This window comes from Oreochromis niloticus, linkage group LG3 (genome assembly GCF_001858045.2).
Source record: "Oreochromis niloticus isolate F11D_XX linkage group LG3, O_niloticus_UMD_NMBU, whole genome shotgun sequence".
Lineage (NCBI taxonomy): Eukaryota > Metazoa > Chordata > Actinopteri > Cichliformes > Cichlidae > Oreochromis > Oreochromis niloticus.
The window spans coordinates 19,605,474-19,628,664 of record NC_031967.2 but is presented as its reverse complement, the minus strand read 5'-3'; the positions used below and the strand labels follow the sequence as shown (position 1 = coordinate 19,628,664).

At 42.5% G+C, this 23,191-nt stretch overlaps 1 protein-coding gene across 7 annotated transcripts in view; it reads left to right on the top strand.

Moving 5' to 3' along the window:
• The window catches only part of chd3 (chromodomain helicase DNA binding protein 3), a 56,110-nt gene extending 34,229 nt beyond the window's left edge, over positions 1-21,881 (top strand). For 5 of the 7 annotated variants that reach the window (XM_005454418.4, XM_019354191.2, XM_019354187.2 and 2 more), the window contains 6 exons: positions 1,024-1,132; positions 3,319-3,451; positions 5,900-6,095; positions 6,946-7,109; positions 7,430-7,556; positions 12,682-13,124. In XM_005454418.4, the coding sequence (XP_005454475.1) occupies positions 1,024-1,132; positions 3,319-3,451; positions 5,900-6,095; positions 6,946-7,109; positions 7,430-7,556; positions 12,682-12,950 (998 nt within the window). In that variant the 3' untranslated portion in view covers positions 12,951-13,124. Of the gene's footprint in view, positions 1-1,023; positions 1,169-3,288; positions 3,452-5,899; positions 6,096-6,945; positions 7,110-7,429; positions 7,557-12,681; positions 13,125-19,596 lie in introns of those variants that run through there. The other 2 variants (XM_019354193.2, XM_025906151.1) reach the window with 2 other exon arrangements.
• Positions 21,882-23,191: the final 1,310 nt, after the last annotated feature.

Here is a 23,191-nt window from a genome sequence, read left to right as displayed (position 1 = left end):
CCAATTATTTTTATTCCCAGAGCGCTATTAAGAGTCTTTAAGAAATAGGAAAAAATCCAGCAGAGACCTGACACAGGACCTCAGAGATACATCTGGCCCTTTAGTTGACTTGGCTCTATTGTTCACTGAAACTTTATCAGAAATGGTCTCGGTGGAAAGAGAGAAAGAGAAACAGCGAGAAAAAGCAGGGACATGCCAAATTACGCAAGAACTGGACTGAAAAATCAGTGAAACAGGTCTGATGGAGTGAAATGTGAAATTTTTGAGCTTTGAATGTCCTTCAAGAAGCCGTACAAACTCTTGTTTTTGCTTTATACACTGTATTCCATGTATATTTTCACGTTTTAACAAACTGCTGCAGGTATTTCACATTTTCCCAGCAAAATACAAAGAAACGAGGGGGGGCTCAAGGCTGTTTCACACTACTGTATCTGATGTCATGCATCAACATTTCCTTCATTAGCAGCTTTATTCTCCTGTGTACATTTTTTTTTTTTTTGGAAGCGTTTCACTGGTAATCAGAAGAAACAATCAAGGAAACATGTGTGAACAAGTGGTCGAGTTCTGCTAAATTTCATAGGAATTTCCATAAAGCTTGTTCTAGCATCATGCTTCCGCTGATATTTGTATGATACTTCTTTTATGAACTTCCCCAAAACTAGAACAAGATATTTTAAAAAAAATTGTCAGATAATAAGACTTCTCTACATCTGTTGCATTTTGTCCCATGACTATCAGTTCACTTTCTGTGTCTGAATACTGGTGTTTGAAACAGCCCGTGCTAATCAAGTGAAAAAGGTGTGAGGGTGAAAATATCCTAACAGTTTGTCCAAAAAAGTTGTGAAGCAGTCCAAACAACATTAAATCAACGAGCAAAACATTCCCCTTGTGTTCCAGAGCTTCAGTACAAAAGCAGCACTGAGCCAGAATTATCTCCTCCTTGATCGCAGACCCAGAAAAGCTCTGGGTGCGCTGTGTAAACCCGCCTCGTGTTCTTTACCTTGTGCTCGCTTCTCTCCGCAGAGCTGCACACTCTCTGGCAGAACGAGGAGCGGGCCGCCATCTCCTCGGGGAAGATGAACGAGATCTGGCACCGCCGGCACGACTTCTGGCTGCTGGCGGGAATCGTGATGTATCCTTGATGGCAGTTGCCCGGGTGATGACCCTGGTGCGTTTATTTTTCTATCGGCCGGCAGAAGCCCAGCGTAATAAGTCAACAAGCCGGCCAGACCTCAGTAAACAGCAAACTGTGTGTCTGCTGGACGCTGATGTGGACGGTCATTTAGTTCATGTTGTTCTCTCTATTATGGTCATTAAGGCTGTGGAGTATTCACATTAAACTCAGGTTTCATTATTCTACAAGCTGATGCTGAGGCCTGTATAGGCTGAAATAGAAGGAGAGAGCTGCCTGAAGTCTGCTTAGAGGTGAAATTAAAATTTAGAAAAAAAACCACACTTAGAAGAATAGCTCCAATTTGGAAGGAAACTAGCCTTTGTTTTCATTCTGTGTGAGAGTAAGATTAGAAGATGCTACTTATCTTTGTGCAATGCCATTGTTTTGTGGACTTCTATTTTAAAGCCCGAGTGTGGCATTTGGGCTGTTGCCATGTTGGTTTTGGAGCCAGAAGTGGCCGTACTTGGGCAAGAGGCTCCTGTGCAGTCATCAAATGAGGCTTGCTCGCTTCCAAGTAAGCTGCATCCCAATGGTGGGGTTGCATCACATGGACAGATACCAGCCGATGCATGACGTCTATAGGAATTTAAAGGAATTGACTCACTTTTGGAGTCAGTCCTAAGTGAGATTTGCAGTTTTTAGCACTTCTGCTTTTGCTTCTTTTTTAAGCATCAAGTTTTGCTGCTTGCAGTAAAGGTTAAAAGTGGTGAATTTTTTTTTCTGTTTGGTGCTGAAGATATTAAGAAAATAATTTACTATTTGTTCTTCATTAACTTTACACTAACTAAAGTAGAGTAAGGTGGATTTTTTTATAACTCTAGACAGAGCAAGGCCTGCTTTTTCTTTGTTTCTGGCCTTCATGCTTTAAAGCTAAACCGATCAGCTGCAGCCATTAAACATCATTATCTGATTTGGGCTTTAAAGGCAATTACGTTAAGCTTCCAAAATGGCAAAGTTAGTGCTTAGCAGGTAGTTATATACCACTATGCTTATCTAATTGAGCACTCAAAGCACCTTGTTTAACATTCCCACTCCAATGGAGGCATCAGGGGAAACTTAGGATTCTGCATCATCTGCAAGAATGCTTTAAAATGCAAAACACCGACTTTAAAGTTAGCATACAGCCCACTCTACCTCCTGAGCCATAGCCACCGAAAACATGGTTAGAGATGCCAAGAAGGCAATCCCTTAACTCTACGTGTGTTGCAGGCTACAGGGGCCACCTTTCCTCCTTTTCATACAACTCAGTATTAGATTAGCATACGATAGCTACAGTATAAGAAAGCAGCACAAATGATCCTATAACCTCTGAAGAAACTACAGATGTTTGCAATTACATTTTTTCTCTTTTTCTAGTTTTTATTTTAAGCCAGGGATGTCAAACTCATTTTACACTGAGGGCCACACACAGACTACTTTGATCTTTACCACGCCGGACCAACAAAACTCCACTTTCTGTCATTGTAAAGACATTTAACTAAACATTTATTCCCTGAGATGTCTTGATATAAGAAAAAGAAGTGCGATTTCAACAGTACATCTGAGTAAATTCACATTAAAAGTTCTGGTAGCTCATCGCCCAGACTATCCTGTAATTATAAAAGAGTTTTTGTTAACTCACAGAAAATGTTTTTCGTTTTTTTTATGCTGTGGAAACAGTGAAGTTTGTAAAAGAACATGAGCTTTACTGTCATTGAATTGTTGATCTATTATGTATTTACACTGGTGTAGCATGAATGTCTGAATGCTGCAAAACATATGAGAATATAATTAAAATGATTAAATAATTAAAATAGATAAATACAAAGATTAACGCCCTCCTTCACATTTTCCAAAGCTGCCCCATGGGCCGGATAGGAGTCTTTGCCGGGCCTATTTTGGCCCCCAGACCTTATATTTGACACCCCTGTTTTAAGCTACATTAGTGCACTCATGGTGATGACATGGTAGTGGTATTTATGTGCAGATTTAACTCCTGGTATGAACGTATCTTTTTAAAATTATGTTTTTAATACTTCTCCCTAATGCACCAAATGTCTAAAAGTGCTCCTTGTTGAGCTTCAGGGTGATGTTGTGTGCTGAGTTAGATACTTTCTGTTGTCTTATTCCCAAAGTGTTAACATGACCCTTGACCTCAGTGCCAGTCACGGCTACGCTCGGTGGCAGGACATCCAGAATGATCCCCAGTTCGCCATCATCAATGAGCCTTTCAAGTCACAGGCGAATAAAGGCAACTTCCTGGAAATGAAGAACAAGTTCCTGGCTCGGCGCTTCAAGGTAAGACGGGTCACGAAAACCTTCGGTTCTTGCGTTCAACATTAGACTCGCACATTTTATAAATGTCAGTTTCCTCCGAGCTCTCAAAGGTCTCACATGTCGAATACAAATTTTGCCTATTCATACCACGTATGTGGGAACTGTGCCGTGAACACGACAGCGGATGGTTTCAGTCGCTATAAAAAGCCTTGCGGTCCAGTGCCTTCGATCACTTGACTCGGTTGATGGTCGGATGACAGATGCCCCTAGACCCACATATTAGCTGCATGGTATTGCTGACCGCTGCATTTCTGGAAGAGCTCTCATCCTGTTTTTGAGCGGCGCACATGTTTCAGATCCTGCACTCAACATCCTCATTTACTGTATCGCATCGCTTTTTCTGCCTCAGCCTCGTCGTTTCTCATTTATTTTCTCGCTCAACTATTGTAGGTTTTCATGGGGGGTAAACCTGCCATCAAGAATGCACAGACAGCAGAAAATAAAATGATTTCTCATCACACTGTCTTAGTTGTAATTGGTTGTGTAACACGACAGCTTTTGCAACACGTTTACTACAAATAACTCCCTTTTCCAGGACCCACACACAGATACGCATACACACATAAAGTACATTTACTCATGAAGCTGGATTACTCATGAGATGCTTTTATTATTAGGGTTGCTATGCCAACTAAGACATTGTTAAAATATAAGAAATTAGTAAGAAAATTGAGAAGATTTGTAGGTGTCAGTATAAATAGAGCAAAGGTCATCTGCTTTGTCAGTTTCTTATTGGCTAAGTGTGACGCTGGTTTATTAAGTCACTGTTTTTAATTAACCACTGTCTGAATTATTAATCATACTGCATTATTAAGAATGTAATAAGGACTTTGTGTCACGTCTTATTATTAGCAGTATTTTTTTGTGATTATATACTTGCTGTCCAATTATCCCAGTAAGTATAATGTGCTGATTCATTCAGTGTTTTGAATGCATAAAAGATGTGATATTAAAGCTCCTTGTTTTCTCATCATCATCAGTCTTGATAGACTTTTCTCGTTTGATCTGGACACACTTTGTCTGTTTATAGATAACGTTTGTTTAAGGATATTTATATCATACCTAAAAAAAAAAATGGTCTCTTAAATTACAAATAAATGTATTATTTTATGTATGTTAATCGAACACAGCATTTCCACCATTAGGACAGGATGCAGTGTGTTCACCCTGTGCGAATGATTGAGCTGCTGATTAAGTTTTCCGTTAATAAATTGGTTGATTGGTTTAAAAATGTGAAAAAATTCCCTCTCAGTTACCCATGTGGGAGCTTCCTTAGAGCCCGACTGATACAGTTTTTAAGGTCGATATTGGTATCGATATTTGGTGAGTTAAAAGTTTGATATTTTTCCTTTTAGAGTTGAAAAATATAAACAGATTTCCCAAATATTTGTCATGTGTAGTTACTTATTTACTGATTTACACTCACTGCCAGTTTCTGTTTGGCTCAGTTGCTCATTGATTGCAGCTTAACAGATACATGAGTTGCCAGTAGCGAAGCTGCAAAGTGCTCTCTAAAGGAAAAGCTATGCAACACCAACACTCATAGTCGAAGAGTTTTTGTATCATTTGGTCTTTACTTTTTAAATTTCTGTTTATCTGCCATTATAAATGCAAACAGCTAATATCAGCCTGCTGATAAACTGGTCCAGCTCTGATCTCGACAACGCCAGTTTGGTTCAAACAAACAAACAAAACTAAGAATTGTTATTTATTGTTAAGTTACAGCAGCAAATCTTTTTTTTTATACACAAACAAAAACTTAAACAAGCGGTTTTTCCTCAGATGTACGAGATCTGTTGCAGCCGTACTTTTACAGCCTGCTGTGTAGTTGATTTCATAACCAAACTTTAGATTTTAAAAACTTTTTATATAATTTTGTTCAAAGATCTTTATTTGTAAATGATTTAAAGCTCCATTTAAGATAAACATATAATAAATGTAATAAAATGCACATATGACATATGAAGTTCTGGAGTACTAGTGTAAAGTTACTATCTTTAACTGTATACAGTGACTGTATCTAAATTGTAGCTGTGGTAGATTATTAATATCCAGACTAGGAGTGGAACTATTGTGTAAGTTACGCAACAAGAGAGCCCTCGAGGCATTGCAGACCAACTGAAGTGGCAAATTTTAGCACTCTGTAATATTTTTGTAACTTGATATCTGTTTTGAAGTGCACTTCATCACAGCGCTGTCATTTTGGAGCCCAGAGTGTGCAGGAAGGCCCAGAATACAGTGCAAACCACAATCAGTACAACTCTTAAATCACTTTTCTTTTAATTACATGGGTTTTTTAAATCATAGTAAAGCACATATACATGTTGTGGTTTCAGTGACCTCGGACTCATAAACAGTCCTTTCTCTGCTCTTTCTCCATTGACCTCCTCCTGATCCGTCGTCCTCCAGCTGTTGGAGCAGGCGCTGGTGATAGAGGAGCAGTTGCGGCGGGCAGCTTACCTAAACATGACCCAGGACCCCAGCCACCCGGCCATGGCGCTCAATGCACGCTTTGCGGAGGTGGAGTGCCTGGCGGAGTCGCACCAGCACCTCAGCAAGGAGTCCCTGGCGGGAAACAAGCCAGCCAACGCTGTCCTGCACAAAGGTCAGGAGCGATCGGATGAAAGGCACCGAGAGTTGCGAGGAAATTGTTTCGTGTTGTTCAGCGAACAAAATCTAACACAAACGTTTGTGTCAGGGAAGCAGATCTGTGCGGAGGCACGCAGACGGATGCAGAGAAAGCAGGGAAGATTGTCAGGCAGATAATCAGAGGGGGGGAAAGCTACTCATCGGCGTATCTCGCAGCAGCTGTTGTGTAATCTTTTCCTGCTGAGTTGACCGTATCGCTCTGCCTGGAGCTGACTTCAAAAAAAACCGCAGGCAGATAAGCTTACACAATGATAAGTGATAGCTCCAAACATTTCCTCGCTGGCTCCTTAGCAAGCCCGTCCATGTTTATACCGCACTGTCGACAGAATAACACGCTCAGCACACTGCTGGTCTTGTTCTCGTCTCGCACGTCTTAACAGACCCGAACGTAATGAAGGCGAAGACCTTTTTTTTTTTATCAGCAGCGCTGCGGACGGTGATTAATTACTTGTTAGGGTGCGATGACAGAGAGGGCAGATACTGGAGGATGGGAACTGTAATCTCTTACAAAAACAGCATCAACAATGTGCTATTTAAACATTTATTCTCAGCATTTGAGGAAAGAAAAGCAACAGCTTGTTGAAATAAAGCTGCTTAAGCAGACTATTTATAGTCTTGACCTTTATAGCACAGAAGCAGCCTCGGATGTGAAACACCTGTACTGCCACCTTCCAAAAAAAGCACATTTCTTCACACTGATTGAAGATTTTGAGCAAACTATCCAGTAATAAATAAAAATGAGAAGCTGAAGCACCTGGTTGGTGGCTCTTCTTATTGTGGTCTTCTTATTGTTGTTGTCATTGCAGTGTTGAACCAGTTGGAGGAGCTGCTGAGCGACATGAAGGCCGACGTGACTCGGCTACCGGCCACGCTGTCCAGAGTCCCACCCATCGCCGCCCGCCTGCAGATGTCAGAGAGGAGCATCCTCAGCCGACTGGCCAGCAAGGGCACCGAGACGCACACGCCCCCGGTCAGCACATCAGCCTGCCTCTAAATACAGCACACACACACACACACACAAATGCTCACAGGTTGAAACCTGCGCGAGCTTTGCCAGCCCTCAGTGGAAAAATAATAGATGGAACACATCCAATGAAAACATAGAGCCCATTATCCTCACCCACCTGCACTTTATAATTCCACAGCTGCTTACTCAGCACTTTTTTTTGGGTCACCTTGCACGACTCAAAAGGGGGTTCGTTTTATTTTTTTATTCTCTTAAAATCACCACGTGCAGAATTTCTAAAGAAAACCTTTTTTGTGTGTCTTTCCCACGGTGTCTCTCCACAGCCCATACCTCCAGGACCCTACGCCACCCCTCAGAACTACGGAGCCCCCTTCACACCCGCACCCCCGAGCGCCCTACACATGGGAGGGGCCAATTACAGTCAGATGCCACCCGGATCATTCATATCAGGTCAGTGTTTGAGGCTCCGCTGACACTGTCAGCTGTAAAGCAACAAAGTGTGTACTTATTATGACAGTGAGAAAAAAAAAAGCTTTGTCAGCGGAAAATGCAGTTTGTGGACGTATGAGAGACAAACAGGTGAGTTACTGAGTAATAATCGAACATCTCGAGGCATTAGGGCTTCAGTAATTATAGCACAGAAGAAGAAGCTTGTTTGATCTGTCTGACACTTGGCAAGCTGATGATTTTTACTCAGATTTATGCTTCTCTGCGGAGGTATTGTTGCTGTGTCAGTGCAGCTCTGCCTCTGGCTCAGGAACTGATTCTTATCACAGCACATGATTTTAAGGATAAAGCAGCGCCGCAGCGCCAGTTTAAGGTTTCTTTAGGGTCATTTTGTGTATTAAATCTGTATCGTGTTTGTTTTTGTTTGTCTATAACGTTGTGATAATGGACAGTGGTGGAGATGGTTTTGCTGGCTCAGGCGCAACATTCAGTTTGTCTTAGTAATTTCCCATCGATTTTTCCACATAAAAATTCAGTCCGCTCATCGGGAGGAGCTCTCATCAACCTGTGGGAAGCCGTGGTGCTGTTTTTACATTTTTTTATTTCTGGGTCTGGATCCAGTCTGAGAAAATTACTCTGGTGATGTCAAAGGGATCATTGTGGTCGGGGTTGTGCAAATTCACACTTCACGCAGGTTTAAAATGAGCTCAGAGTTTATGGTCACAGGTAACTCATTGCTGTTGAGCTTCTCTGAGTTTATCATTTTCAGTCCAATCTCTTCCTGCTGCTCCAAGTCTTTGTCTGAATGAGTGACTGCAAATGCTGCTTTACAATCACAGGCAGTTATCTTCTGAAAGCCAAGAAAAACCATCCACCATGCAGTTTTTTTTCCACGTGTCATAAAGCAGAACAACTCAAAACAAATCTGTTAGCCAGTGTCATTTGTAAACAGATCTGTTTGCTCTGTTGGCTCCTTTTGTTTTTTTACCTTACTTGCTAATAATTTTCTTGTTATCAGCAGTCGCACGCTGATATTTCTCAAGACTCCACCTTGGTTTCAAATTCTAAATTCTGTTCACGATGTGGCCAAAGTTCTGATTTTGTTTTCAGGCTCGGAGCAGGCACCGTTTGCAAAATCTACAGATTCGTAAAAACGTGCCAACGAGCTGTATTGAGCGCACACACTTTACGGCATCTAGTTACTCAGTCATGCCAAACATTCACTGAAAACTTTAGTGCACTTTTATACACCAGCTGCTCTTGGCTTGAGGAGAGCTAATTTAGTGCCAGGTTCAGACTACATGATATCGCTGCGATCGTGGGCCGATCCAGACGATGTGGGCCGTCTGTTCACATACGGACTAAAAATGGGCCTGACAGCCTCCTGTAGTGTCTCGCTAGCATGTTAAAAATGTGTTGGTGTCATCCACGACGGTTCCCTTCGGTTCAGATTGCTTTTTCCAGCTGTCGAGATATTTTTTTCTACCGCTGAGCTCTGTACAGCTGTAATCATGACAATGCAAAAGAGGAATTATGTTGCCGGTGTGGTCAGAACTCAATATTATAATGACTGCTTCAGCTGCCATCTTCTGTTCCTTTTCCTTTCCTTGCTATCCTGGAAATTACAAGCTAGCACCTCTTTACACACATGTTTTGATGGATGACAAGCGTGACTCAGCGGGCTGCAGTCTGTCATGTCTGTCAGTCATAAAGAGGCAAGATTTTATGCCTCTGTGATCAGCTAATCTGACACAGCGATCAGCGTGACAGACAACTATCATTTAGTCTCAGCTCGCTTCAAAATAGAAAGCAAAGAGAAAGTGCTTTCAAGAGTTCTTGAAAGCTATAGTAATTAACCAGGCATGAAGGGTATAATGAAATGATGGTACTGTGTTGCATTATGGGAAATGCTCTACCCATGCTACTGATTACTAGTGGGGAAATCTCAGAATCTGCTGCAACAGTTTTTAGCATTCTTATTTTTGCTAAACTGCATCACTAACTGTGTTTAGTCCTTACGCTACAGTCACACTGAGGCAAACAGTGGTTGGAGAATGAATGATTGTAATTGCTTTCAGTCTTGTTGCCTTTCAAATAGCTGCTTCGAAGTTGGGGTCCTGGGCTTTGGCTACTTGCAGTCAGTTGCTATCCTCAGAGCGACTTTAGTGAGTCAGGCAGCAATAAAACAGTAAGAAAACCAAATCAGCTTGCATTGGTTTGTGATTAAATTGGATTAAGTTGACAATTACATTCAACTGTTTGTGATAATATGATAATTAACAATGAAAACAGTGAACATTGCAAATGTGTTGCAGTCTGCATACTCATATTAACTACTGACATCCAAAGAGAAATTCAGAAATTTCTCCACAGATAGTGACACAGTTACTGCAGAACAGCAGTTTAACTGTAAAATATCACAGGTGCTCAGAAAGGCTTTCTTTTATATAGGAATATAAGTACTATGCAGATGCGTTGAGTCAAGTCCCCTATTGCAAAGAGATGCGTTGCACACGAGACTGACTCAGGTTGATGTCTTGCTGGCAAACCTCCAATCTGTCTGAGTCAGACTGCAGTTGTTTAGAGACAGGTTGCCTCCAACCAGGCATCCTGTGCAATCGCCTTGCAATTGAAAGTTGTTGCCCTGAGGTTAGTCTGTTGGTAGTTGGTTCTACTTCTAACGAGTTTCCAGATGTGAAAAAAAGTTAGAGCCAATCACCGGGCAACCGCTGACTTTTCCTAGGCTCAAGGAGGTTACTGTCATATTTTTTTCTCTAGCATAACTGAGCCATTAATTTTCACTGTTTAATGTCCTCCTTGTTTTTATACCATCTGCTCTGGCAACAGAAACCTGTGAGAAAACAGAAGCAGACAAATCTCACCGGTCACACTTTTTATAGCTTCATATTTGAAAGGGTGCGCGCCAACTCCGGCCTCCGAGACACCCCGACGGAGAAGCGCAAATCTGGCCGCAGAGATCAGAACTTGATTACTTGGCAACATGCGCCGTTGGTGGACAACTATGCTCCTATTTTTAAAGATGTCATTTGAGGAATTCCAGCTATATATGGTTATGTTGTTGTGGAAAAACATTAGGCAAAAGAAAATGGAAAAATATTGCAGAGGCCTCGCTGAAATGAGCGTGCCTGGGGAATCGGGTATTTCAGGATGTCTTTGCATTACGCGTAGATTTCTGATCATTGCTCGAGTCTTGGGTTTCATTTTAATGCCGTGTCGTGTGACTGAAAGAGCTACCTGATGGCTTCTAAAGCAGCGCCCTTTTAGGCACTCTGAACAGTCACTTTATCCCCACCCCCCACCCCTAAGCAGCTTCAGTTGTGAAACCTTAAAAATCCAGAAAGGAGTCTGTATCGGAAAAAAACCATCTGCAGCAGAGCTTTCTGATGTGGCTGCCAGATAGACACCTGAAATAGACATTACCCAAATCAAACACGAGCGTGCTACGCTGCTATATTAAGGCGTTCTCATCTCTTAACATGTCCGGCCTCGAAACCTCAATACTCGACTCAGCACTTATGGGATCTAATGACACATTGTGCAACGATAAAGCACAGCCGGAGCGCTATCAAACCTGCCCCAGGAGCCTGTTTATTTTCTCTTGTTAGGTCCTGCTTTGGCTCTTATTACTTATTGAGTTAAGGGCTTAAGAATTAAAAAAGCAGAGAAAAAGAAAACTCTATTTTGTTTTGACTTCTTGTCCGGCTCTCCTCGTCTGCAGTCTGTCAGGGCTCGCTGGCAGCTTTTCCAGCATGTATTTTCTCGTAATTAGTTTGGTAACAGCATGTGCTCTCCAGACGCACTCTCTGCTCTGCATGTGCATTCGTGTTCGGAGATGTTTAGATAGCGGCGATGTGGCAGAGATAACTGGTAAAACCTGATATTCCCCAATAGCTTTAGCTCTAAAAACCGCAATAGCCAGCTTTCTCTCTCTCTCTCCAAAAGCTTCTCCTGCCCCTCTCGCTCGGTGTATCTTGATTTTTTTTTTTTTTTTCTTTTGTAATTGCAGACTGAGACATCTGTCGAAAGCATTGCGTTTTCGAGAGCCAGGGCCTATCTCTGAAAATGTCATTATGCTCAGGCTGTCTGGGTTCGGGCCGTGCCAAGAAAACATTCGGACTTTGTACCAAGGTATTTTGAGAGGGACCAAAGCCGCACGAGTTTGGTTGTGTAAACCTCGTGTTGTGACTTGTGAACTGGCAGAGGGCTGGGCCGAGCACCGGCTGTTTCAGAAATAGTCACACGCGTGCTGTGTTGCTCCGTGGGTTTTTCTTTTTTTCTTTTTTGCTCACCGGGGGCCTTTTTGTGGCGAGACTGCAGCTGAAGCTGAGCGTGGGCCTGGGGGCTGCAGTGTCGAGCACCGCAGCGGGGCACAAGCATGCAGCAAATGAGACCACATTTACGGTCTTGATTGGGGTTGCGCTGCATCGTGACCTTTTTAGATTGAGCCCAAAAGGGGGGGGGGAGTGAGCGGGAGGAATGGACGGAGTTAAAATAACAATTCTCTGATTCTGCGACCCCCTCCATTAACAGCGCACTTCCCCAAGAGAAGCTCCCACACTTGAGTACACAAAACATGTCCAAAAATACTCGGGCTGTGGCGCTCTAAGTGCACATCTACTACTTTAGCTGCACTCTGTGAACCCCGCAACAAAACGTAACAATGCTCTGATGAAGGATTGTTTGGTGCTGTCTCACACGTGGCAGTCTGTCAGCATTTGCACAATAACTCGAGTTGCATTCTGGAGAGTCTGTTTCTGCCATCAGGACGCTACACATCTGTGCTAGAAGGAGTCCCACACATTAGACCAAACTTCATCCTTTAGAAGCATAAAAATTAAACAGATGGAGTGGAGCGCGCGTGTCTGCAAGTACCTATCCTGCTAAAGTGTCCTTGAGCAGGACCCTGAACCTCAGCTCCCCCCACCCTCCACCACTCCAGCTTCGGTAGCTCTCCCCTGACCTCCGACCCCCCCCCCCCCCCCCCCCCCACAGAGAGGAGGGAGGCAAACTAAAAGAGCAAATCCCTACAGGGACCAGTTAAGTGTCACATTATCCTTCTCCCCTCTCCGAGCCTCCACTACAGTCTGCCGCTTGTCTGCCCCCACAGAAGCCGCCGCCGCTGCTGGGGCCACCGGGGGAGCCGCTGGTGGAGCCACCGGAGGGCCAACCGCTGCCGCCGTTTGCCAGAAGACCAAGGAGCACGATGTGGTGCAGCGGCAGCGTGTGGTGGACCTTTGGAAGGACGGAAAGTCAGAGGGGGCCATCGGGCAGGAGCTGAGGATGCCTAAATCCACGGTGCACAGCATCATCGTCAAGTACCGCCTCAGCAACACGGTGGAGAACCTGCCGCGCAACGGGCGACCAAAGAAACCCTGAGGGGCAAAAGCGGGGAGGTGAACACAAAAACAATAAAAACAGGGCGACGTTTGGATGGAAAAGCAATCGTGGAATGTAACAAAAATGAGACGAGAAAGCGAATGCATGAGAGCGTTTCCAAAAAGGATCCAAGGATGGAGCACTTTGACACAGCTGGAATGTGAGGGATATAAAGGGAGAAGAAAAGCTCGCTGGATGGATTGAACAAGGATGGGAGGCAAAAAGGAGAAAAAACAAAACAAGCGGACATGAAATGTGAAAAGAAAAGTAGTGGCGGCACTTTGATCCACTAAAGAAAACAAGCAATCAACCGCATAAGGAGTGAGTCCAAAATAAAAAGGGAGATGTGAAAATCTGGCCTTGAGATCAAGCACTAATGATGCCTGGGGGGTGGTGGGGGTGGGGTGGGGGCAGAGACAAAAGAGAGAGTACTTATCTGGAACAAACGAATCTTACTTTGAAGGCCTTGGCCAAAAGGAAGGGGGGTGGGATGGGGGCAGCATGTTAATGCAATCACAGGATTTCAAAAACTCTAAATTAGACGCCGAATGAAAAAAAACAATGCAACAAAAGAGGATCTTTTTTTTCTTTTAATTCCTCCTTATACAGACTTCTTTAGCTCTTCTATTTCTCCCTCTGAGACAAAAAAAGATTTCCCTCCAGATCAATTTTTCATCCGCCGGCTGACTGAACAAGGCTGTCCCCTCGATCTGACCCCGTACTCCCTCATTCCTCCGCAGCATTCAACTCCTCCGTCTCTCTTTCTCAGTCGAACACGCTCAGATATGCATATATATTACACGCTCTGGAACTCGCACACAACCTGTAAAACCTGCAAACAAGTGAATTTATCTGCTGAGTATAGGCAGATGAAACCCAAACTCAAAATAGAGTGAGGGAGATAAAGTGGACCGAGATTATCTTGCAAAGAAAATAACAAAAACGAGGGGGGAAAGTTTAAAAAAAGAAGAAGAAAAAAGCTTTCTAAGTATAAAACACGACTTCCCATGGACTCTCTTGCCCTCTCTCGCATTCCTGAGTCCAAACAAGAAGCATAGATGTAAAAACTGAGACGATGCCTTTGTCCAACGGTTGGCAGCTCTAACCCAATCTGATGGACAGCTAAGACATGTACTGTATTAGAAAGCGTATTTACAGTTGCACCCGTTTTCTTTGGGGGAGGGTGGGGGAGTGTGTGGGGGGGGGGGGTCACTTGAAGGGGAATATCACTCTAATGAAGTACTTACATTTCCTGTTTTTAAGCCTAATCACTGAAAAATACAAAAAATCATAATTTATGAGCGGCTCTTCCCAAAAGATGAAGACTGTAATCCGTCATCGAAGGAAAACGGGAGACTCTCTTTGAAGACGTTTTTTTCTCTTTTTGTTCTTTGAGTTTCCTCGCTGTGACAGCGTGATGGATTCCACGCTGGAAAATGTCCCCTGAACCCTGAGAAAATAAAACACTCTGGACCGTGTCATCGTTTTTCCAGCTTGGTGTGCGCGCTGTGTGGCGTCCTAGAGATGAACCATTCTGCCTCGTATCTAAAGGGAAAAAGCAACGAATTTGGATTGCTTTAAGCTAAAACTGAGTGATATTTCCCTTTGAGTTTAAAGGACTTAATGACCGGAGAAGTGTGGTAGCAGTGCGGCCTGCAATGAGAATGTCGTGCATGTCTGTAGGTTAAGAAATGAGTGTGAATGTGTGTGATTTGTGCCAGCTGTTTGACATGCCTGTTTGATGTCAGTACGACTTTCGATACCTTACTCTGAGAAATATTAAAGTATTTTGTTCAAATATGTTTTTCTGCTCTTAGAAAATAAGCTAAGCATTTTAGATCAGTCAGTATTTACCTTAAAGTCTGTTATCCTGATTGCAATTCAGTCTAAAATAAGCAAAACTATGAGTTGAAGCTCTCATTGGTATTTTCAAATTAAAGAATAGATGGCATTAATGTGTTGTACGTGTGAAGTGCACACATATCGTCCGGCTCAGCAGTCGGGAGTATTTTTAGCACCTTTCGGTTTAGCTCTGTTTTATGTTCAGTGACTGCTCTCAAGACTGTTTCCAGCTGCAGGCAGCTGTTTTCAGAGAAAATAAATACAATATATGCATCCTGCCCATCCTCGGGGAGCAGCGAGTGATCGTGGTGGAGCACCAAAACAAAGCTAAAATGGCAGAAGAGTGCACTTACAGTTATTTGTAATCTTCCACTGTCTTCACTGCTGAGGGACATTTTCCATAATTTCACGACTTTGTAGCTCAAGACTTCATGTTTACAGGAGTGGATACATTTAAAAGCTAATAAAAAAGCTAAGCTATCATTAGTCATAAGCTGATTTTTATGAGACTGCATTTTAGGAATCATGTTCCTCCGGTTGCCTGACCGATATATAGGACCAACACCGATACTAATGTCTGCGATGTAAAAATCCGATAATATATCGGCTGATTTTTTTTTTCTTTCAGACGCACGAAACATGAACAGATTTCCCTCACACTAGTTATACAATTACGCTCTGCCCAAAGTCTGCTCAGGTCCGCTGGTTGTTGTTTGTAGCTTTCCAAAAACCTATTGTCAAAAGGGATGTTGCAGAAGGCCCTCTGGTGGGAAAACTATGCAACGTCAATGCTCATATGATGGTTAAAGGCTGTTTCTTCCATTTCTTTTTTAAATTTATCAGCCGTTATGAATGCCGATATCGTTCGATTGTCAATTAGCTAATATCGGCTGATAATATCTTAACACAGATTGCACCTTTGAGCAGCTGAAGCCTGCTCACATGTGGTTAAGCATTAAAACCTGGAGGACAAGCAAACTACAAATGAAGGCCTGTATCAAATATCTTCTACCTTGGAAAGAATCTACATCTTAAAACGAATACGTGTTTGTAGACATTAGGCTGCTGTCTGTATTAATAGTCAGATAACATGGCAGTCACATTCATTTGAATGGATTGATTCTTATATAGCACTTTTCTGCTCTACTTGTATTCACACAACCTCTTTTTCGTACATCTAAGTGCTTTGTAGCTAACATATTTACACTCTGATGAATACATCAGGAGCGACTTGAGGTTCAGTATTTTGCCCAAGGAATCGAAACAACAGCTTTCCCATTAGTAGATGACCTGCTCTACCTCCTTGTCACAGCCACCTCACGTTTAGAAATTATTTGTCAGGCTTCAGGTATTAGTAAGACTGAGAATAGAAAAAGATTCAGGGTCACGAAGGGTACGCAAAGAATAATTTACCAATATGGGTTTTTTGGGGGATAATCTTTATTTCCTGCCAGTTTTCTGGAGTGGGGATGTCCTTTCTGTAGCCTATAAATAAAACCACTCACAGTTTCAGTGCTCGCCTTTACGATTTGTACCTCCAGCTGAAGCATATTCCTCATTCTCAGTTGATTGTGAACCTCCTGCTACATGCACGTCTTTCTTTTCCTCTCTTTCTCTCTCTCAGTTGGACGGGCTCTATAGATTTCTAAAAAACAAGCCCGTGTTTTTGTGTTTTGTTTTTTCTTCTTTTTTTACTTCCTGTAAAGTTGACAGTTTAGAGACACAAGGTTGTTCTTGGTGAGAGGTTTTGGCATTGATGCACTCACGCAAAGCTTTTCAGCGAGGGGGAAAAAAATGCTGCTTTTCTTGCCAAGATGGCAACATTCACTTCTATCAAAGAGTAGGCAGGACCTACAGGGGAGAGACACAGACTGACATGTTGGCCAGGAATGTTTTTTACTGCCTTTTAGATTTCAGATGCTCCATCCAGCTCAGTCTAGAGTTTCAGGCCGAGGAGAAGATGGTGGAAGTTTAGGAATGATTGCTGTCATACCTTCACTCTAATCAGTGGCAGCTTAATTTGAAATTAAGCTATCTAACATTGTCTGCTGCTATTGTAAAGCTACAGCGAGAGCATGCACACAACACTTGGGGGGGGGCTGGGAAGGGGAGGAGCTTGAGTAGATAGAGGTGAAGTATTGCAGAGTTACTTTGGCAGCAGAAAGACATGTACACTGTTGCAGACATCGCGGAGGGAATCTTTATCTGGTATAGTACAAGTGCTTCATTGAATTTCTCCTCCTGTTTTATCTCCATTCCTTCTTTACCTTGAATGCTTTTTTTGGGCCCTGCTGAAGAGGTGCTGTGGGTTTTTGAGGGTAACATTCAGGTCCTTAATCCATTTTTCAGCAGGTGAAACCTGAAATGTTGTTGTTGGGTAGACCTTTTTCCAAATTAAAGACTCAGATATTAATCGTTTAATTACCTTTAATGGTTGTTTTTAGTGACTTTTCCGACCTTTTTTTAGCTTTTTTGTCAGCATTACCTCACGGTGATTGTTTTCACAATTATAAAATCTGACATAAAGTCCACCAGTGCGACAGCTACCAGCGTTTACGACCAAAGCTCAAAATTAAAAACAACAGCAACAAAAGAAAGGACTTTGGGACATGTGACTAATTCACAGTAAAGATTTCCCTGCTTATATTTGCCGTGGGAGTGCTTTTAATGTGAAAGAGCGCCAGCAGGAAGCGAAGAGTAAACAGCCAGCAGTGTGGCTGTTCTCATCGTGATAAAATCAGAAACAACAAGCATTGGTTCATTCCTGCGAGTCCCTGGTGTCCGAACATGGCGCAACCACGAGGTGCACTCATTAAGTACTGATTTGTAAAAAAAACAATAACCAGAGTTACAACCGTCAGATTTGATGACTCCTTCATTAAAGATTATGAACTGAAGACTTTTAAGGCGTACTGTGATTTGCTGTAAGAACATTCACGAGAGAGTGTTTTCTCATTATTTTTACAGTCTTCTCTCTCCTGCAGCTTTTCTTTTTTTCATGCGACTCTTCATTTCTCCTGCTCTTTCACCCAGTCTTTACCTCCATTTGTTTTGGTTCTTATCAGATTTTGCTTGCCCCACACACTAACTCTCTACTGGCTCATTCTCTTGATCTCCTCTGTTGGCCTCCACTGGCGAAATGCCATACGTTTCCCCATAAGTGGTCCCCCCCCTCTGGTTTCAGACAGACGCACACGGCTTCAACACCCCCCCCCACCACCACCACCACCACCACCAAACGTCTTCACTTCAATACACTTCGTATGACATCTTTGATCTGCACAGGGGTGTTATGACACTTCATCTTTCCCTGTGGCGCGAGTCAGACCTCTTTTGGTCCACTCTTGGCTTTGTTTCGAAAGGAGCGCTAAACTCCCCGTCGTACTCCCTGAGCAGATTCATGATGGCGCGCAAATGTGGGGAGCACAGATCCTTTTGCTGGCCAGCTGTGCAAAGAAGTTAATTTTTATGCGTGTGTGTGCATCTGTGTCCTTGTGTGACCGTGTGCGTGCTTGCGGATAAAGTGTGTGTTTACTCATTGCTGGCCTCACTCTCTCCAGGTTAATAGTTATGCATTCTGAGGTTTGGTCAATATTGTAAACAAACTTGATACTGGATATGTAATATGATATATTGATGTACTGTATTATGCAAGTTTTCTCATTAAAAGTATTGAAAAACCACACTTAGAATAGAAGAATGACAATTGCTGTTTGTAACATTTTGAAGTACACCATATTGCAAAATACACTCACACTCACCACACATCATTAGGTACAGCTTACCTAATGGGTTGGACCCCCCTTTAGCCTTCAGAGCTGCTTTAATTCTTTGTGGCACAGTTTCAACAAGGTGCTGGAAACATCCCTCAGAGATTTTGGTCCAGATTTTGGTGTTTAAATGATGCTCAGTTGGTACTGCGGGGCCGATCTGGACCCATGGATGCATGCTTTCATGTTGTTTACACCAAACTCTGACCCTACCATCTGAATGTTGCAGCAGAAATTGAGACTCAGTTTCCTGTTCTTAGTAGAGAGGAGTTGCATTAGATGTGTCCTTCTCTGTACCTTCGTTGTATCAAGTGGTCATTTGATTTTGGTTGCCTTCCTATCAGCTCAAAGCAGTCTGGCCATTCTCCTCTGAACTCTGACATCAACAACATATTTTCAACGAGAGAACTATAGAAAGCACCTACCTGCGGGTTTTCTCTGTATTATAGCAAGGTCTTTACCTTACAACATAAAGTGCCTTTGTACGAGTTATTAAAACCTAAACCAACTTCACAGTTGGTATAAAGAGGGAACCATTCATAGAGAGCAAAACTATGGATTGGATTGCACTGTGCCAGTCCCAAAACATCCTTTATAATGGTGTTGAGTTTGTCCGTAGAAAGTCCAGGAACTGCAGTTTTTGGCACTTCGGTGTTGGCGTTGCGCGCTTCGTTTATAATGTGGAAGTTTCTCCCTTGGCTCGGAGGCACCCACCACAACTCCCCGCTTAATGATTTGGAAGAGCAGTGCCCTCTTACTGTTTTTGTGTTGAAAAGACATATTGCTCTCTTTCTCCAACAGCCCTGCATCCAGAATGCACTTTTAACCCAAATCACGGTGATTTATTGAAGGTAAAACCTGTCGACACTTTCAATAACACAAGAATCTGCTTTTCTTTTTCTGCTTCGAGTTAGGAACGAGCACAGGGCTTCAAGTCAGATATATCCATCACAGAAAAGACTTTTCATGCCGAATTGCTTAAACTGAACTCGTGTCTCTTTCTCCCCTCCCCTCCCCCCCTCACCATCCGGCAGTGCTGAACGGGCCTCCCATGTCTGTAAAGAAGGAGCGGGAAGCAGAGCTGCTAGTCAACCGGCGGGAGCAGCGCAGCGGAGAGGTCATCTGTATCGACGACTAAACCACACAGACACGCATACACGCTCATACTCACACACTGAAACCCGTCTGCTGCAAAGATACCTTTGATTTCTCTCCTAGAAAGTTCTGGCGGTGAAACCAGCGTCGCTGAGCTCCACATCACCAAGTAATTGACTGACTGAGGGTGAACTCGTTGACCCGCTAGTGATTGTAGTTCCTTTCTTTGACACATACGCACGCATACACGCAGAAGTCCTCGAAAATGTTACTCTGCTGGCTGGTACTCCCTAAAAAGCTAAAGTCACACACAGACACACACACATGCAGAGGACATTAGCACTCACGCACATGTGCACTTACTGTCCACGGACACACACCGACAGTACACGCAGTCCAACTTGTCTCAAAAAACTTCTTGTGACCTTTTCTTGTCTGCCTCAAACCATTATACTCCTCATAAACGGCCTCCTCGCAGCGGCCTCCTCCTCCTCCTCCTCCTCTAGGGATGCTTCTAACCTCACACAAATGCAAGCATAAACACACACACGCACGCAAACACAACGCTAAACCCACCTCAATCCTAGAAACCTTTTTAGATTTCTCAAATAGACCATGTAACCTTCTTCTTCCTCCTCCTCTTCCCCTTCTGCTCCTATAACCTTCGACAGGAAGCTGCATGTGAAACTAAACTCATTTCTGCCATTGCACTCCATCTGCCCCCCCACCCCCCCTCCTGAAGCATGCTCTAATCACAATAATGCTGTCTCGTGAGAAAGGAAGAAAAATATATATATACGTCAAGCTGTGCCTACAGTCGTTTTAATACTGTTTCTAACTCTCAGAGAAAGGCTGAATCTCCGATGTCTCAGTCCAAGCAGCTCCAAGCACAGCTCCAGCTTCTTCTTCTTTCATTTTTTGTTTTGTTTGTTTTTAACCTTCACTTTGTTTCGATGGTACATGTTCCGATAAAACACACGCAGAAAGGTATGATGCATATATTCAGGACTCGTCTGACCACAAAGTATTTCCCGACACGCCATCCCGCTTCCCCTCGTTCCTAGTTTATGTACAGAGCTTTGAGGTATTTGGGGGGTTTGTTCCAGAAAAAGGGTTTTCAGAAACCTCCTATGAATGTTTATAACCTTTCATAAGCAAGTCAGTGTTATTAAATCCTATCGACCACCCTCAGCACTCCTCCCTCCTTTCCTTCCCTCCCCGTGCCCCCTTCCCCCCTTCGATCAACCCTTTTTTTTCTGTATTTTTTTCATTTCCAAGTTTCTTTTTTCTTTCTACAAAATCCTGTGATATACAGTAATTTACATATTTAAACAGCTCATTCGTGTTCTCTTGTGTTTTTACTCTCGCGATTATGAGTATTGTTGTTGTCGATGTTGCTGTTGTTCTCGCCGTTGCTATTTGAGAAAGAGCTTCTACCAAAAGAGACATTTTTTTGTAACAAGAAACTATGAAAAACAACACGGTATGTGCGACACACGGGGCACCTCTTCGCCATGTTTGTCCGATGATTACGAAAGACTGTAAACGAAGAAGTTGAGCTAACTTCAGAAGTAGATATATTACATGAAAACTTTTTTTTTCCTCCCCCCTTGCTTCCATTTTAGATTTGGGGCTTGCAAATGACGTACATGTATAGAAAACGGGACGTGTAACCCTAAATGCTTCTATGAGCAAAATGAAAATGCATACTATCTAACTTTAGGAAAAATACAGTTATCCTGAAAAATTCCACTTAATATACCGCATCATTTAAAAGAAAAGCCTTAATAAAGAAATGTAAAGTCATTAAAATGAATTAAGAACCTGATGTCAAGCTGTTAATCCTACAACATCCTCTCTTTTACGTTAAAAAGCCAAAAAACAAACAAAAAACATCATGGTAGCTAAGAGTTCATTTAGCCCATACATTTAACTCTTCCCAGGAAGTAGTCAGAGTCCATTTTACAAATGTTTTGCAACCCCTGAACTAAAATGTTACATCAAATCAAGCACTTAGTTCATTTTTTCTGTTTTTAGTTTGTCCTCTTTCCAAAACTTTGTGTTGATTTCTGGGTATCTTGTGTCACTGTGTATGTAGATGGTGCCGATCAAATGATGAATGGCAGTGAAAACATTTCAATGACGCATCTCCTCGTTTTTTTTTTCTTTCTTTCTTTCTTTTTTTGTTTTGTTTGTAATAAAACTGAATGAAATGATTAAAAAATTTTCTCTGTGGATTTCATTGAGAAAAAAGCGCTTTGAGGCAACTGTTGTTGTCATTTGGCTCGATATGAATAAAACTGAATTGAATTGAAAGGATGATTAAACACAACACATGCATTTAGAGTTTTGTGAAAAACTTACGCGGGAACTAAGCGAGTGCATAGCAGCCAGGTGTTGATAATTAAATGCACTTGAATAGTTGTGATATAAAAGCTGAAGTTTTGCCAGTTTACTGGTCTGAAACATTCAGCTGTGTCAAAAAAAATCAATCAATAAATGCCACAGTCTTACAGGAGTGGCCATCCCAGCGAGTTCGCCTTAAGCTCAGACGGTGCAGTGCTCAGAGAAACTGTAAAAACAACTCAGGAGCTCCATCTCACTCTACAGGCCTCAGTTAGCATGTGAAATGTTGAGATTCAAGACAACACAATTAGAAAAAGACTGAACAGTTATGGCTTGTTTGAAGGACTTTCAGGAGAAAGCCTCTTCAAAAAAAGAACACATATCAGTAGAGCTTATGTTTGTAAAGTACGACAGAGTATTAGGGCCACATCAACTAAAACAAATGAGAAAAAAGTCAAAATGTGGAGATTACAGTTGTCGTTTCAAGCCAAACAACTACCACGGCTCCTATACCCTCTACAACAGCGGTCCGCAACATTTTTTGCGCCACGGACCGGTTTATGTCCGACAATATTTTCACGGACCGGCCTTTAAGGTGTCTCGGATGAATACAACAAAATAAAACCTGTACCGGTACTATGACTCACCCACCGGTACCAGTGCGTAGCTTAGGGGTTGGGGCCCGCTCTACAAAATGCTTTGTTTAGATAAATTAGTGAAACAAATGATCATCTGTTGTATCGTGTCTTGTGATTCATCATCCTCTTTATTGCACAAGGGTGTAACCATCAGCATCCTTGCATCTGTACACTGCCGGATATTTCATTTTGTACAAATCCGGCCAACTCTTTCAAGTTTGTCTGCTTTTTATTTGGGGGGGGGGTCGTTCTGACCAGATGCAGCTTTCTGCACCATGTTTTCAACCTATGACCACAATGTGTCGATGTGCTAAAAGAGAAATCATTTCCTTATAACTAAAATTGATTCTTAAGTACGATTTCACTAACTCGCCAACACGAAGGGCTTATGTAGAGGGGATAGCAACCGTGAAAGTTTGACTTGAAACACCTGTAACCTCCACATTTTGACTGTTTTCTTTCAATTTTCATTTTATTCTGAAAACAATCTTTGTTTTTTGCTAAATGTGGCCCTAATACTCTTTCGTAATAAAGTTACATCTGAACTTCT